We start from the raw sequence: 16,507 nt of genomic DNA, 5'->3' as shown, positions 1-16,507 counted from the left end.
CCTGAACTCCTAGACGTGGAGGGCGACGAGGCGTCTCCAGCCGAGGCTCAGAGCGCGCACGAGGAGGCGCAACAGAATACCCAAGAGACTGCGCACGAGGACGCGCACGAGGACGCGCTCCAAGACGCGCAGCAGAAAGCGCACAGCAGCGATACGCATCTAGACGTGCAGGAGAACACGGGCCAGAGCGCACAGGTGAGCGCCCCCCAGGATGAGGAGGTAATGGGGGCGGTGTGCATGATGCCGTCTTTCGCCAACAGGGACAAAGGAAATAAGAAGAAGGAGAGCAAACTGGCCAAGCGCTCCGCATACATCATCTTCACCTTCCTCATCTTTTGGCTGCCACTGATGGGCACAATAGTGCTGAACAACTTTCTAAACAGAAAAGAGAGTCCAGGCGTAAGTCTAATTAATATAAGCCTAATTAATATCCAGGGATAAACAGCAGTATTGGTATTATATTAGATTCGATGCTAATTGGAGTGCCAATTTGTACATTTTATGAAATGTATCAGCCAGGGGCGTCTCTAGACTAGAACTGGACCCCTCAGCTTGCCTATTATTATGATTATTAGTATTATAATAATTATTATTATTATGTTAATAATACTGTTAGTTGGACGTCTAGGGGGTATAAGGGTCACCGCTTCTGATCCAAGGTCATCTAGGGTCTTCAGGTTCTGCAATAGAGAAATTAAAACTAAGGTGGTCAGATGGTCAATATTACAACCATCCAAGCTATACCCTGGGAACCAAGATCTACAGACACTCCTGGGAGTCTACCCTGGATCTGAGAGAGCACACCACTGCTGGTCTCAAGTCCCTTATAAACCAATATTCCCCTATTTACCCCAGGTGCATCCCCGAATCACTGCACCTCCCACCTGCTAGACACACAGGGTTGTAACAATATATATGTATATATTAAAATATATTTGTATAAGTGACTAGTTGAATGTCATAGTTATAAGGGGCAGTGGTGGCTCAGCGGTTAGAGCGCCGGGCTGTTGATAACAGGGTTGTGGGTTTGATTCCCGGGCTCAGCAAGCTGGCACTGTTGGGCCCTTGAGCACAGCCCTTTACAGCTGGCACACCGCTCTGTGTGTGTGTGTTCACTACCACAGATTTCACTTTATCTTTTAGTGGCTAAAACATGACACTCATTTTGCAATGCCCCTTTTACCAGCTTGCAGAAATAAAGCCTATGCTAACAACTGATGTCTTTGCTGGTGTTATTAATTACTTTGCTTTAGTGGTCTTATATGTATTTTGGTAGGTCACATGGTTATACAGCTATGCCCTATCATTTCCTTGTGGCTGAGTTTCTTTTAAATCCTTACAAATGTCCATTACTTCGCTCAAAACACCAATAAACTGACACTGACTGGTAAGATACTTGGGCATTATGGGAAATGTAGTGCCTTTAGTGAATTTGTTTGGTGTGTTCTGTAGGACTTTTTACCACCTTGATTTTAATGAGGCACAGCACAATTTAGCTTGGGGCACAAGTTCACCAGTAAACTGGGTCTAATCATGCCCCTGTACGTGAAAAATATTGGATGTAGGTCCAGAATCCCCACATTTTGGTGCATCCCTAATAATCTCCATGGTAACTGTGCTGTTACACACCTTCATCTTTCACCTTTTCACTGTGAGGACAACTGACACCTAATCTCACTTTATCTTGCTATTCCAGGTGGAAGTCGTTCACGAGCTGGAGGTTCTTGCGGTCTGCATTGCCTGCATGACCTCACTGACCAACCCCATCATTTACGCAGCGGTGAACCCTCAGTTCCACAACGAGTTTTACTACCTGAAGAACAAATGCAAAGCCCTATGTGCAAAGCCATGATCTGAAAAGTGGAGCCATCCCAAACATTATTCCTACTTGAATATACACTATATTGTATACACACCGATCAGCCATAACATTAATACCACCTTCTTGTTTCTGTACTCATTCACTTTCTGCACTCCATTTTCGCCATGATCTTATTTCAATGGTCAGGACCCCACTGGACTGACCACCACAAAGCAGGTAGAATTTGGTTGGTGGGTCATTCTCAGCACTGCAGTGGTAGTGTGGTATACTGGTAGGAGTGGATCAGACACAGCAGTGCTGCAGGAGTCCAGGGCTTTAGTAATCAGAAACTGGACAAATTTTCATTATAATTGTTTCCAGTTTCTTATTTTTATTTTTATATGATGAACAAAACCTTAAGCTGGTCTCAGTCTTGTCTTAGTCTCGGCTGCTCAGACTCAGACTCGACTACTAAAAGTCTTGGTCTTGACTCGGACTTGATAAGTCCTGGTCTTGGTCTTGTCTGCAGCACTGTTGTTAATGATATGGCTCATCAGTGTATTGTATATGTTTGTTAACTTCTCAGTTTTACACGTACAGCAAGTGTTTTTTTTGGTACATACATTTATTGAATGTTAGAAAGCTGACCCACACTAGAGAAACATACACTATTATATCTGATTATCCACAGGCAGAGGTCAGCTCTGACGCTCCATCCTACAGTAAGCACTACAAACCACTGAGAAACATCTGTTTAAACTTTATTATCACTCATTCTGTCATTGTTCTGTAAAAATACAACTTTAGATACAGAAATAAAGACAAAACAAATGTGAGGAAAATGATAAGCAGCAGCAAAGCACAAATGAACTCTTCTAGATGAAAGGAATACTAGAGCTTTGCTGTCTGTGCTACCTTTGTTTATTCACCCCTTCAATACTTCCTTCAGTTTCATATTTACACACTACATTGTTTACTCAAATAAAATCTGCACCTGGAGAAAGAACATGTGATCACGCTTAGCTGGGGTTGTATGTTGGTGATCTCCAATAAATGAACAAACACTGGGTATCTTCAGGTACCTGTCAACTGTGTAGTTATATAAATATATATAAGTGTTTCATGGATGATGATTATTTCATTAGCAGCTTGAGTTCTTAAAAAATAATTTAGACAGAGAGAGAAACAAAGAAAATTTTTTTATATTATTATTATTAAAATATTACTGTTAAATTAGAATGTCACTTAATCCGAAAAAAAAAAACAAGTGCATTATTATTTAGTATTCAATTTCAAATCCATTATATATATAATACAGAACATAGGAACAATTTGTTATTTTTTTAATGAGGAAAGAAATATCTCGGCATGCAAAAACCTTGTATATCCAAAACCTCATAGGAGAAGAAAAAAAAACCTTAACTTTCAATGGACGTCAATGTGATCATTATTTTATTGCAAGTAATTTTGGAGCATTTCTATTGGTCCATTTATCATTAAAATCCAAAACACTATAAAGAACAACTGCCAGATTCACATCATGTCAAAAACAGGAAAAAAAATAGACACAGGGTTTTTGCCTGACAGGGACGATATCTGTCAATACTGTGGTTTGACAACATCAGATAACAAAACATCTGGCTTTCCAAAGCGCTGCCATCATATTTCTCATGTAATATAGATAATCAGCAAAAGAGCTGAAGCTGACATCCAGTTTTGCGTTTTACACGTTTGTGCTCTAGAGACCAGATTTGCATGTAAACCATTCCCAGCCATCCAGTGATACTAAAGAGCAGTATTCCTCTTTACAACAAGCTGGACAACAGGGGTCAAGCAAGAGATCAGCACACACATGATAACCCTAACACTTAAATGCATTTAAAGATGCACATTTTGCGTACCGTGTAAAAGATAAAGTGCATTTATTTTGTACACTATATGGACATTGGGACACTCAAGAGCGTTAGTGGGGTCAGGATATTGGATGTTCACCACCCCATCTCATCCACAGCTAATCCTAAAAGTATTGGATTGGGCACCATCGATTATTCCAGAGAACACAGTTCCACTGCTCTACAGCTCAATGCTGGGGGGGCTTTATACCCTCCCTAGCCCACGCTTGGCTATATAGGCATGGTGCAAAAAGGATTAAGTTTTTCTGCTCTATTTTATTGACAATGTTTCTCTATAGGGACAAGACAAGCTGAGTGGTCTGTGTCAGTGGTGGGTGTAATAATTTAATGCATTCATTAGGAGGGGTGTCCACAAATATTTGGACATATAGTGTATTTTACACAACAATTCCAACAGCTACTTCAGTACAGTGCAAAGCAATCTCTGGGCTTCAGACAAATCTGAAGTAATAGTAAAACTGACGTAAAAGTAACCTAATCATGCCCTAAAACAGCACTCTCTGAGAAGACAGACGATGAGAAGCTGTTCACCATCTCGTCTCATGTAAACCTTTACCTTCACTTCCTGTAACAATCAGCGGCATTCAAGAATATCTAACATGATGAGAGTAAGTAATAATGCGGTAACCACTGGCCAGTCTGATACAGGAAAGTTGAGGTTAAGAGCTGGTCAAGGCTTCACCTCGTCAACAGCCAGCGGGCGAGGGAGCAAAGAAGTAGAGTGCAAGCAGGATGAGATACACCACCACCAGAGCAGTACCTGAGAGAGAGAGAGGAGAAAAGAAAGGTGGGGGTGTAGAATTAATGACTGTGGCTGAGATGGAGTATTACGATGCTGTATATGGCCACAGAAAGATACTATCAGACATCCCTACATTACACAGAGATAGCAATATTGGCAAACCACTCTGCCCCCCCTCCAAAAGTCCCCAAAACATTAGCATTTTAATGGCAAGAATGATTAACTACTGATTTGCTCTATAATAGGTATTTTGCGGTGTTGTCAATATTTCTAGAACACTGAACACTGCTCTTTGGCTCCTCCTACATTTTGGGAATGTCATTTACTTTTACACCACTGCCGTAAATACAGATGACACTATGAGCTCCTCCTTGTGGACAGTTGTACACATGCATTTGTTGACAAGCTGAGAGATAAAGAACCAGCATCTGACATTGGTTGTTTACCATCTCCACCAATTCCTATGAATCTATAAAATTAATAAGAAACAAATCTTACAGCATATATTAAATACAATACTAATCAGCATAATTTAATAGGTCTTCCCTCATTTAGGAGAAGCTCAATGCTCAGATTATATTGCACATACTCCAGGCCTGACACCTCGTACCTTGAAAGTAATCCGACTTTCCATCCATGAAGATGTAGTTGACGAGGATGACGCTGAAGATGCTGGCCCAAAGATGCAAGTCACTGAAGATGAGCACAAAGCCAACATCCTGTGTGTGACAGAAAACACCAGACACAGTCAGACTAAGGCTGAGCTATGATCCTCTTATTCCCTAAAGCAGGGTTCCTCAGTTCTGGTCCTGGAGATGTGCAGGGAAATCTGCTGCAACCTCCAGGGCCAGAGTATATGGGAATAGGGTTTTACTAAATGATCTCTTAGCAAGATTTCTGTGCCTGATGATAGAGAGGCCTGTGAGTGGGTCCAACCTTCAATTCAATCTTAGAACATAACGTACATATTACTTTATGAGTTACTAAAAAATTAATTGTAGTAATAAGCCTTAATACAGTATGTACAGTACGGTGTAATAGAAAGATGTAAAGAATGTGTTTTTGGTCCGTCACAGCATTGCTGTGAAGATTTGATATCTCTTTAGCTCACATTAGGCATTCATTAGAAGGGGTGTCCACAAACATTTGGATATATAGTGTATGTTGGTTAGAGGAACACAGTTAGGAGAAGACAGGTTTGGTTGCTGATCTTCTCTGTGAACTCAAGCCACTGTATGGATTTGTTCAGTTCAAACTAGAGGTTGGATGAGATCTGGTAATACTGGCCTTCTTCCAGCAGAGTGTTAAAAATGGTTAAGCTAACAAATTGATAAAAACGACAATGTATTTCTTTCTTATTACAGTGATGAAAAACAACATGCCCAGAGTGAATATTAAATTAAATACGTTGGTCAATAATTGATGCAGTGTTAATTAAATGTTGTGAATTAGTATGAGGTCACTGAGGCAGCTGTGTTCAACGACTTTCAGAAGTGACTCACGTAAAAGGCGTTGAACAGGATCAGGATTGGAATCTGAATCATGCACACCTGCACCGCAATACAGCTTCCCACCTCCAAACTGCAAAATGACAACAATATGGCAGTGAAACAGCTGTGGCGGCAAACAACCAGACATCCTATATATGGAGACACAGGCAATTCAGTTTACAGCTAACAAAGACGCATACGAACAAAAGCAGAACTACGACTCGGGTCTGCACTGTTAAAAGAGGAAGAAAGAAACCTGACAAAGGTCAAAAGAACCGGGTTTCTGTTGCATAACTGGTCCAAGGCTAATTCAGAGACCCACCTGAGGCTGATGTTATTCTGCAGAGCAAACTGGATTCCATTGACTATCTCTGGAATTTCAGGCACCATGGCCAAAATGGTCACACCTATAAAGTACTGAAAAAACACAGGCAGAGGGATCAAATGAAGCCCTTAGCAAAAATAAAAGAGGTTTGATGCTGTTATTCTACCACATGTGCAGTATGTGTACATGTGAGATGGTAAAGTCGTTGAACATGGATTTGATATTTATGCATATGCAAGCTATTCTAAATGCCATTAAGTACAAGTTATTATTTTTTCATGAGATATTTCTGTGGAGATATGAAATTTCAGTTTGTAAAAATAAAAAATAAAAGAGAAAATGGGACTCCTAACAACCTTGCAAGACCTAGTAGACCACCAAAGCTCTCCCTTCAGATAAACAGCATTTAAAGCTTTCATCTTTGAGAGAGACAGGAGATAGATCTAGGGTGTGGGTCTGAAAGGATGTGCAGCTGATCAAGAAGCTCTTACTGAGATATGCAAACAGGCAAAAGCTGCTGCTGTTCTCAGAACAACACACTGACCACTAGTGTGCTCCAGACCTCAACACCATTGAAAGTGGTTGGTACGACTTGGTTAACTCCCTAAATACTGTAACATATCCTATTCCTAGTGCTGAATAATGAATATCCAACACCTAACGTCTGTCTATTTTGACTGGAAATGAAGGGTGGTATCTTGAAAACAGTACTGTACTGTGTGAGAGGTGCGTCTCTATGGTTCTGCCCTCTGTTTCTATGTTCTATAAGGTCTTCATATGCTCTGTGTGTATGTGTGTGTGTGTGTGTGTGTGTATAAGTTTAGGCGGGTTGTTTGTGCCTGAGAGATGCCAGGTTGGTTCAGTATGGGCTGGATGTGCTCTGTTGTGAGGTCAGCGCAGGCAGACATCAGCACTGTGGCAACAATCAGGATGAGCAGAGCTCTCCAGCGAGACCAGTGCACCACTGCATCCAGATGACCCGTAGCTACACACACACACACAGACAATCTTCACAAGAATGTACATAATACTGATAAAGCTGATCAGTGGCCAGCCTTAACAGTCTCTAATTAAAAATCTAATGAATAACTCTAGGTGTACTATTCACTAACCTCTAAAACTGTCCTGTGTTCCCTACTACGAAACTAATACATAACACAGTACTGAGTGGGAAACTGGACATTGGCAGTGAAAGGTCCACATGTGGACCAAGATAGTAAAAATAAGTAAAATTCTCACCATGTCCATCACTAACATGGATGTCATAGATGTGAGAGTGGGTCTTCAGAGTGAAGAGAAGGCCAATGATGTAGGAAACTGGCAGCAGAACTGATACTGTGTACACTAGTGGCCTAAAAGACAGAAAAGATCTGTCATATCCACGGACAAATAAATCCCAATAAATTCAACTCAAATAAAAATGAGTTAATCCCAGAATGCAATAAATGCGGTGTGGTTAGACAAGACACCAGGTGAACTGAGCTTGAACGTATGCTGGGTACTTACTCTATATGGCTGTGAAATAGGCTGTAGTTGTTTTCACTCTGAAGAAACACAGGAGAGCAAATACAAGTTCAGCACAATGCTAAACTACACTGTTTACTCACACAGATCCATATTTCTGATATGTCAAGTTCATATGTCATATAGTTTGATCATATCTCTGATTTGGACTGAATGACACAGCATCATAAAAAAAATGCTGAGTATGACTGATCAGAAAGCGTACTACCAGGTCGTAGTGACAGTTTTTGCAGGTAAAAGTCCCATTGCTGCTGCTGGTCCCAGAGGAGTTAGTGCAGTTTTCACACACTAGATTCCCATAGGCTTTGGAGAAGAGTGTGGGGGCAAACACACCTGCCGCAAGAAAGCAAACAGGTCAATAAAAGACGCAATAAGCATTTGGCTGCAAATGTGAACAATTTTTAGTTTGAGCTACTGTGCAACCAAGAAAGAGAGAGAGAGAGAGCTCACCTCCTATTGATATGAAGAGCAGTGAGGAGCTGACTCCCGCTGAGCGGCTATTAAACCTCTGCTCTCTGTGTTTCAGTCCACCAATGATCATACAGATCCCCTGAGGGTATGAGAGAGTAAGCACTATGTGTAATATATGAAATGCACTATATAAAAAAGGCTATGTTTGAGGAGTTAATTGTGAGGAACAGGTAGTGTATCACAGTTCATGTAATGTAGACAGTGGTACTGTAACGTTTAAATGATATAATGTAAATGATCTGATCCCTCACCGGAATAAACAGGATGCATCCGAGCAGAGTGCCCGTCAATGCCGACTTCACAATCCCTTCTAAGCACTTGCTGTTCTGGCGATGACCCCTGATCAAGGCGGTGATGTAAAAGGTGAGCTCAGTGATGGAGCCGAACGTGGCGTTGACTACTGCACCAACCGCAAAGTTGCTCTGAGCTGATATGCTGTGGACACACAGGAACAGGTTAGTTTCCATTAATGTGAATTTACAATGGTAACTTTAAAATATATATGTATATACATATATAATGTACATAGCATATACACAAACACACAAACATCTACTATAGTTAGGATGTTGTGGCTGGTTTCAAGTTGGCAAGTTGGTTGTTTGTTGAACTGAGAGGAAATTATATAGGCTGTTAAGGCTATTTATTGGTTTTGCTAAAGAGTTTGCTAAAGGTTTATGTATTAACGTTCATTAGCATACTACAGCTGCATGTTTTGAGAGGTACTCCACCCTCAAGCACACATTGCCACAGGCCTACTTGAAACCTCCCAGTCATGACATCCTAACTGTGGTGGATACCCATGTGTTTTTGAAACCCAAAAATATGGTCACCCCCTAGCAATTTGTGGTGCAAGGTGTGTCCAAACTTTTGACTGATACTGTAGATGTGTTTGTGTGTGTGTGTGTGTGTGTGTGTGTGTGTGTGTGTGTGTGTATATATATATATATATATATATATATATATATATATGGAGGGTGCTCACCTGGCAATGCCCATACCAATATAGTAGGACAGTGGTATAATAGAGCATATAGCTGTGGCAAATTTAACCTCAGAGCTGATGAACTGGTTGCCTTGGTCCACATAGCCAATCACCATTGCGACAATGACTAGAGGCAGGAGATCTAGAGAGCGGCAGTTATCTAAGGAAAATAACATGCAAACTGAGCACTACCCACTAGATTAGTCCTAAGCCAGAGCGGTCCATGCCCTTTAAAACAAATGCATTCAAATGTAGCAACAGGTTTCTAAACCTACTGAAGACTGTTGGGTGACTGGGCCTGTTTTTAATGACTTGGCCAGACTTTAATTTGCTTGCTTATAAGGATACTGACGGCAAACACATTGATCCCATCAACCGTGTACTTGTAGTAGTAGATATTCACAGCATGGTAGCAGCAGAGGATGGCTTTGCCTTCTCCTTCCTGAAGTTCAGTGAAAAAAAAAGAAATATTACAGTAAACGAGTCATTAGGTTCATGTCAACTGGCATTACCGGCTCCCACTCACTGTTGGCCAAGTTCGCATTTGTCCTTTTACTAATTCCATTTTGAAAGCTCTAATGTGAAAGTAGGCCAATCCTCTCACAATTAAGATATAAAGGGTGAACAGAAAGTAAAATGTGAAAAATGAATGAATTCAAATGTGTATTCATCGACCTACCAACTAGCAACAGTCATATCAGAATATTATGATCACCCCTGGTTTGAACTCGGCCCATTATATCAGCTCCACCTCCCATATATGAGCACTCTGTAGTTCTACAATTACAGACTGTAGTCCATCTACATGTAGTTTCTCTGCATACTTTGTTAGTGTCCATTCACCCTATTCTTCAATGGCAGTGACAATGACATGGTGGTGGTGTGTTAGTGTGTGCTGAGCTGGTACGAGTGGATCATTCATAGTAGTGCTGCAGGAGTGTTTAAACACTATGTCTGTCCACTCTATTAACGTCTTCCTAGTAGGTCCACTTTGTTGATGTAAAGTCAGAGACAGAAGCTCATCTGTTGCCGTTTAAACACTCCAGCAGCACTGCTGTGTCTGATGCACTTGTACCAGTCCACCACACACTAACATAATTATAAAACCACAAAGTGCTCCTAAATGGAAAGTGAAGATGATAAAATGGTTGGAGTTAACCAGGTTGGATATTAATCATAATATATATATATATATATATTGGCTTATCTTATATGTGATAAAGTGCCCTCCTAAAACTAACACAATATAAGATTATATCATTACGTTCCACAGTGTCTCACCTCTGTGCCAGAGCTGATGCGAAGTTGCTCGGGGGGTATTAGCAGAATAGTCTGCAAAGTCCTGATACTCATTTTCGCCACAGGGATGGTAAAGACCAGGAGCCAGGAAAACAGCCCCAGCAAACAGTGAGTCACAGCCAGAGGGGGGTATCCCAGCAACAGCCACACATACACACTCACCCGCTTCTGCAAGAGAAAAGTAAAACTAAACTAGAGTAAAGACTAAAGGTAAATTTGAAAAAGAAACTGAGACACATATACGGTATATGGACAAAAGTATTGCTCATTCATTGTTTGTTCCGAAATCAAGGGTATTAAAAAAAGAGTTTTTCCTGCTTCTGTTGGAGTAACTGTCTCTACTGTCCTTTGATTACATTAAGAAACAAGAGCATTAGTGAAGTCAGGATGATGGATGATCACCACCCAACCTCATCCCCCAACTGCCCAAAAGTACTGGATGGAGCACCATCATCCCAGAGAACACATTTCCACTGCTCCACAGCTCATTACTGGGGGGCTTAATACCCCTCTAGCCTATGACTGGCATTATAGCTCACTGTTATCATTATTATTTTTGACCCTTGGACCCTGAAGTTTACATTCTGTATATTTCACACCTCCCTACCCAGTTGAGCGTCTGCTGATGCTGCTCCTCCTCGTACCCTTCTTCTGGGGTAGGCAGCAGGAGGGACGAGGTTGCCTTCACCTCATCACCGTCATCAAGAAGATTGTCATTGTGGAGGATTACACTGAAACTAGACAGGGAGCCACTCACCTGAGAGGAGGAAAGCCAGAGGAACTCAGTAAAGACCCAAACAAACAGGTGAGCAGTCAGTGTTATAGCTGCCACTTAGTAGCCTACTACAGCACCTACTACTAAGTGAACCACAAAACAGTGATACACAAGCAATAACGCATACCTGATTTTCACAGAGTAGACACAGAACAGCAGACTACACAGTATGAAGGGTTTTAAAAGCTGGCCAGCATAACTATCAATGGGGGTTTACTGCCCTCATTTGAAACAGGTTTGACTGTAAAGCCATTGAAACAAATTACAGATATGCTAATGGTACAACCTTCTCAATTGCTTTTCCAAACGGCCATAGGAAATAACAAGACAGTCTGAAGCACAACTGCCCTAAAAGAGACAAGGAAGCAGAGTAAATTAATGAGTTCAGGTAGACAAAGCTTTAAGACAGACAATAACATTAGTAGAACTATAGCTTACCATGTGAGATTCCAATAATGGTAATACACATCAGTATGCCAATGAGAAGGTACACCAGAGAGACCCACCAACCGAATAAAACCACGTACAGAACATTACCGCAGGTAAGTAAAGAGCCTGATAAAATCCAACAGAGACCACGGGAGAGAAAGAGGCAGAAGTGTTATTACACATAAATATACCTAAATACCTAAATACATAAAATAAATTATTTGTTAGTAGCATAGTACACTCTGACCTGTGTTCGGGTTAATGATGCTGAATGAGTTTGACCTGTGTTCGGTTTAATGATGCCGAATTAATCTGACCTGTGTTTGGATTAATGATGCCGAATGAATCTAACCTGTGTTCGGGTTAATGATGCCGAATGAATCTAACCTGTCTTTGGATTAATGATACAGAAGGAATCTGACCTGTGTTTGGATTAATGATACAGAAAGAATCTGACCTGTGTTTGTTTTAATGGTGGCGAATGAGTCTGACCTGTGTTTCGTTTAATGGTGGCAAATGAGTCTGACCTGTGTTTCGTTTAATGGTGGCAAATGAGTCTGACCTTTGTTCGGGTTAATGATGCCGAATGAGTCTGAACTGTGTTCGTTTTGATGGTAGCGGATGAGTCTGACCTGTGTTAGTTTTAATGGTGGTGAATTACTCTGACCTGTGTTCGGGTTAATGACGCCGAATGAGTCTTACCTGTGTTCGGGTTAATAAGTCTGACCAGAGTTGGGTTTAATGATGCTGAATGAGTCTGACCTGTGTTCGGGTTAATGATGCCGAATGAGTCTGACCTGTGTTCGGGTTAATGATGCCGAATGAGTCTGACCTGTGTTCGGGTTAATGATGCCGAATGAGTCTGACCTGTGTTCGGGTTAATAAGTCTGACCAGAGTTGGGTTTAATGATGCCGAATGAGTCTGACCTTTGTTCAGTCAAATGAGTCTGACCTGTGTTCAGTTTTATGACGTTCAGTTCTGAGTAAAGCTCCTTCACAATCTCTGATCTGTCTTGAAAGGGTCGCTCGGTCACATGACTCTTCCACTTTCTGAATCCAAACTTGACATTGAAGAAACACAAAAATGACCATTAAAATGGAATCAGGGTCAGTGGATGTTGACCAATACGAACACTCAATGCTACAGAATGCAGTTACACACCTTGTAATTATTGGCAAGTTTTTGTGCCTCCACCTCGTTCTCTGCACTTATAGTGGTCTTGCATAGGACTTCTTCCCATGGTTCATCAGCTGAGTGTGTGCTCTGACCTACAAACAGAAAGATGAAGAAGAGGAAGAAGAAAAGGGCACTCATATGCAAAACACTAACTAAACAACTAACTCAGATACAGAAGCAGTATACTGAATGTTACTGATCTCCATTCTTTGTTAGACAGCAGGCATAAAACCCATAATACCAATCAACAAAAACATCCTTAACCTCACTGTTTCTAAACAGATTTTATTCCAAGTCATATAGATTGTCAAAATTATAAAAAGAATTTATCATGATATTTGAAGACTTTTCCAAATACACGTCTATCACAATATATGTAATAATAGAAAAAATACATCAGTAATAACGTTCTTAAAAACTACTATTCACTACTATACTAACGATTACTCTCCTGCACTCAGTACAGTGTTTCTATTCAAACCGTGCTGATCTTCATCTAATTAAACAGGGATAATTACACTGACGATATCCTTACTATGATTTAAAAGGCATTTTGTCTACCACTATGGCCCAGAGGGTTGTGAGTTTGAATCCTGAGCCATGCTGCTTTGCCATCAGCAGCCAGAATCTGATAGAGCACAATGGACTGTGCTCTTTCCAGGTGAACAGGCGGTGCTTTCTGTCCTCTGCACAGGCGTCTGTTAGCTGGTGTGTTGGATACAGGGAGTTGGTGCTTTTCTCAGAGTGTGTTGGCTGCCTGGCAATGCCACATCGGTGGCAGTGTGAAAAGAGGCAATGGCTGGCTCTCCTCATATACACAAGAATGTGTTCTTGTCCTTGCCCTCTTAGTGTGGGGAGCATTGCTAGTGCTAGGGTGGGTCAATTGGCAGTATCAACTTTCGAAAAAAGATATAAATAAAAAAATATATTGTTCATTATGATAACAACATTTATCATAGAACGATAAAATAACGCCACATTGCCCACCTCTATACTGAACCATTTCTATATGCCATATCACTACAATGGTTTTCAGCACTGACCACCGTATTGATGAATTACACCTCCTCACCTTTGTGTATGTGTTTGGGAGTGTAAGAGCAGCAGGAATGGAGGCTGCAGGGTGCATTTAGGACACATTCAGGTGTGTTTGCATGTGAGTGATCCACACACACACGGTCACAGCAGGAGCCCGGTAGGTGATCTCTAACACCAGCATTATTCCTAACTCCAACATGGTCCCACGGAGGTTCTGAGGTTAGTAAAGAAAAACACGTCTCAGTAATGGACACCGTTATAGACCTTTAATTGGGTAACTTTATTTAACTTAATTAACTTCTTTCCCATTCAAGTTCTCAAAGAAAAAACATGTTTCTTCAGGTCAACGGATCTCAATACTGTATTAATGAAGTGTCACTTAAATTCTCCTTTAAGGAAAAGGAGGAGATTGACATAAGCATTATTTTAGATATTACTAAGACAAGCATAATACCTTAACGTATACTGACAGACTGTTCATTTCTGAGATGTAGAACAGACCTATTGCTTTTGTAAAGATTATTTAGCTAAGACCAGAACTTAACACAACGTAACTACGTTGAGATGTTGATGAGATTAAGAGGAAATCTCATAAAGTACATTTCCTTCTTTTAGGTTAATCAGCTTCAAATACAGCTTAGCAGCTTAGTTTAAAAAGCATACATGAGTATAAAGTGCATATTCAATAACATTAACTTCTTTAATGAGCTTCCAATGCAATTTAGACCATAGAAACATACACCGATCTGCCATAACATTAGTACCACTGACAGGTAAAGTGAAAAACATTGATTATCTTTATCTACAGTGGTGTCTATCAGGGGGTGGATCTATTAGGCAGCAACTGAACAGTCAGTTCTTGCAGCTGATGTGTGGGAAGCAGCAAAAAGGGTCAATGTGAGCAACTTTGACAAGGACCAAATTATGATGGCTAGACGACTGGGTCAGAACATCTCCAAAACGGCAGGCAGGTCTTGTGGGGTGTATCCAGTACTCAGTGGTCATTACCGGTGATGTGATCCATGTAGGCTCCGCCTCCCAACTTACAGGACTTAAATGACCTGCTTGCCAGATACCACAGGATGTATACATGCCTCACAATTGCTGTATGCTGTGTAATCTAAGTCTAGGTCTCACAATTTCAAAATAATATAAAAAAAGTGAATGTTGAAAAACGATACCTCCAGTATTTCCACCGTCAATGACATCTGGGTGCATCTCAGAGTAAGTCAAGTGGGTGGGCAGGGGGGGAGGCCATATGCTATTCACACACACCCACACTCAAATAACTGGGCTTACTTTATGAAATCACATACTCAATTCAAACTCTAGTAGTCTCACTGAGACTGATCTGAGATCTAAACCGAATATGTGACACATAATGACACGTAAGTGGAGCTCTGTAAAATCAAGACATTGTTAAATGCTGAATATTGCATTCACATACAACCACTCGTACAGCCAGTGTGAGCTCTAATTCACAGCTCTCCATTTTTACACATATAATAATCTGAGATATCCATTACCTATCAATCATTCTTCACTCAGGCCTAGTTGTGTTTAATGATTCGATGGTGTTAAGTACAGGAAATCAGCAGGGGAACTGTGAAAGGCTTGAGGTCTCAGAGCTATTTCAAAACCGAGAACTACACTGCGGATCAGACATTACCTAACATCAAGACAATATTGACCGCTAAGTCTAATGAAAGGACAGTTGAACCAAGGCTTTAGCATATATATTTATAGTCATGAAGGTAAAGCTTAACTGCATGAGCTTATCTGACATGCACCTGTAACACATCCTCTACTGGAATAGAGAGAAGAGTGGTGGAAGAAGGATATATAATATAATATACAGTTAATATAGTAGATTAACTAACAGCGTAGTTTAACAGGTGCAGCAGTGAAATGGCTTTAATTGGGATGTTTCTGCACCCATCCATGATCAGACAGAGTGCATTATGGTTCCTCCACTGCACAAATTCACTTTAAACGGATAGACGTTTCTGTAAACAGACAATGCAGCAACAAATATGTCGTTTTATTGCAAAGACTTAAAGTTTTACCTGGGTTTTCACTGTTGTCACTGCCTGCTCTTCTCCGAGTTTCTGTGTCTGTGGACATTTGAGCCCCAGTGCTTCTCTACAGCTGCTGCACAGAAATGAACCTCATGTGATTCCAGCGTCCTCCGGGCGAGCTGTGCGCCCACGATGGGGTTTCTGGGAAGTGTAGTTTTCACGCTGGACTGTGGGACTGAGCAGCCAGCCCCTGAACCTGCTGACCAAACGTTGCATCACGTGACTGATGGTGGGCAGGAACCAGGGCAAAATACTAGCACATTTAATTATTATTAAATCATACACAACTATTAATTAATAACGTAATGGTTAAATACGGACATCCTATTTTTTAATTATATATAATATAATTATATATGTTTACTTTCACCTAGTCTATCAGGTTTTAATATATTCATACATTAAAATACTGAAATGCTGAAAAAAAAACACAATAATAACACAAAAAAGATATTGATAT

At 40.7% G+C, this 16,507-nt stretch overlaps 1 protein-coding gene across 2 annotated transcripts; it reads right to left on the bottom strand.

Annotated features, from left to right (window-relative positions):
* Positions 1-2,546: 2,546 nt before the first annotated feature.
* Positions 2,547-16,177, bottom strand: cax2 (cation/H+ exchanger protein 2). Of its 2 annotated transcripts, XM_072663627.1 has the most exons (20): positions 16,036-16,177; positions 14,004-14,183; positions 12,917-13,023; positions 12,707-12,815; positions 11,764-11,880; positions 11,612-11,673; positions 11,158-11,307; positions 10,533-10,718; positions 9,600-9,693; positions 9,252-9,393; positions 8,518-8,701; positions 8,246-8,345; positions 8,004-8,128; positions 7,778-7,815; positions 7,511-7,623; positions 7,111-7,256; positions 6,269-6,363; positions 5,959-6,037; positions 5,067-5,175; positions 2,547-4,474 (listed from the first exon to the last, which is right to left on the bottom strand). In XM_072663627.1, exons 1-20 carry the CDS (start codon positions 16,091-16,093, stop codon positions 4,401-4,403), a joined length of 2,268 nt encoding a protein of 755 aa, XP_072519728.1. In that variant the 5' UTR covers positions 16,094-16,177; the 3' UTR covers positions 2,547-4,400. The 2 variants fall into 2 exon arrangements, with proteins under 2 accessions (XP_072519728.1, XP_072519729.1); XM_072663628.1 differs by lacking the exon at positions 14,004-14,183.
* Between the last annotated feature and the right edge of the window lie 330 nt (positions 16,178-16,507).

The sequence above is a fragment of the Salminus brasiliensis genome, chromosome 19 (assembly GCF_030463535.1).
Source record: "Salminus brasiliensis chromosome 19, fSalBra1.hap2, whole genome shotgun sequence".
Taxonomy (NCBI): domain Eukaryota; kingdom Metazoa; phylum Chordata; class Actinopteri; order Characiformes; family Bryconidae; genus Salminus; species Salminus brasiliensis.
The sequence above is the reverse complement of the archived record's forward strand: the minus strand, read 5'-3'. Positions and strand labels throughout refer to the sequence as shown.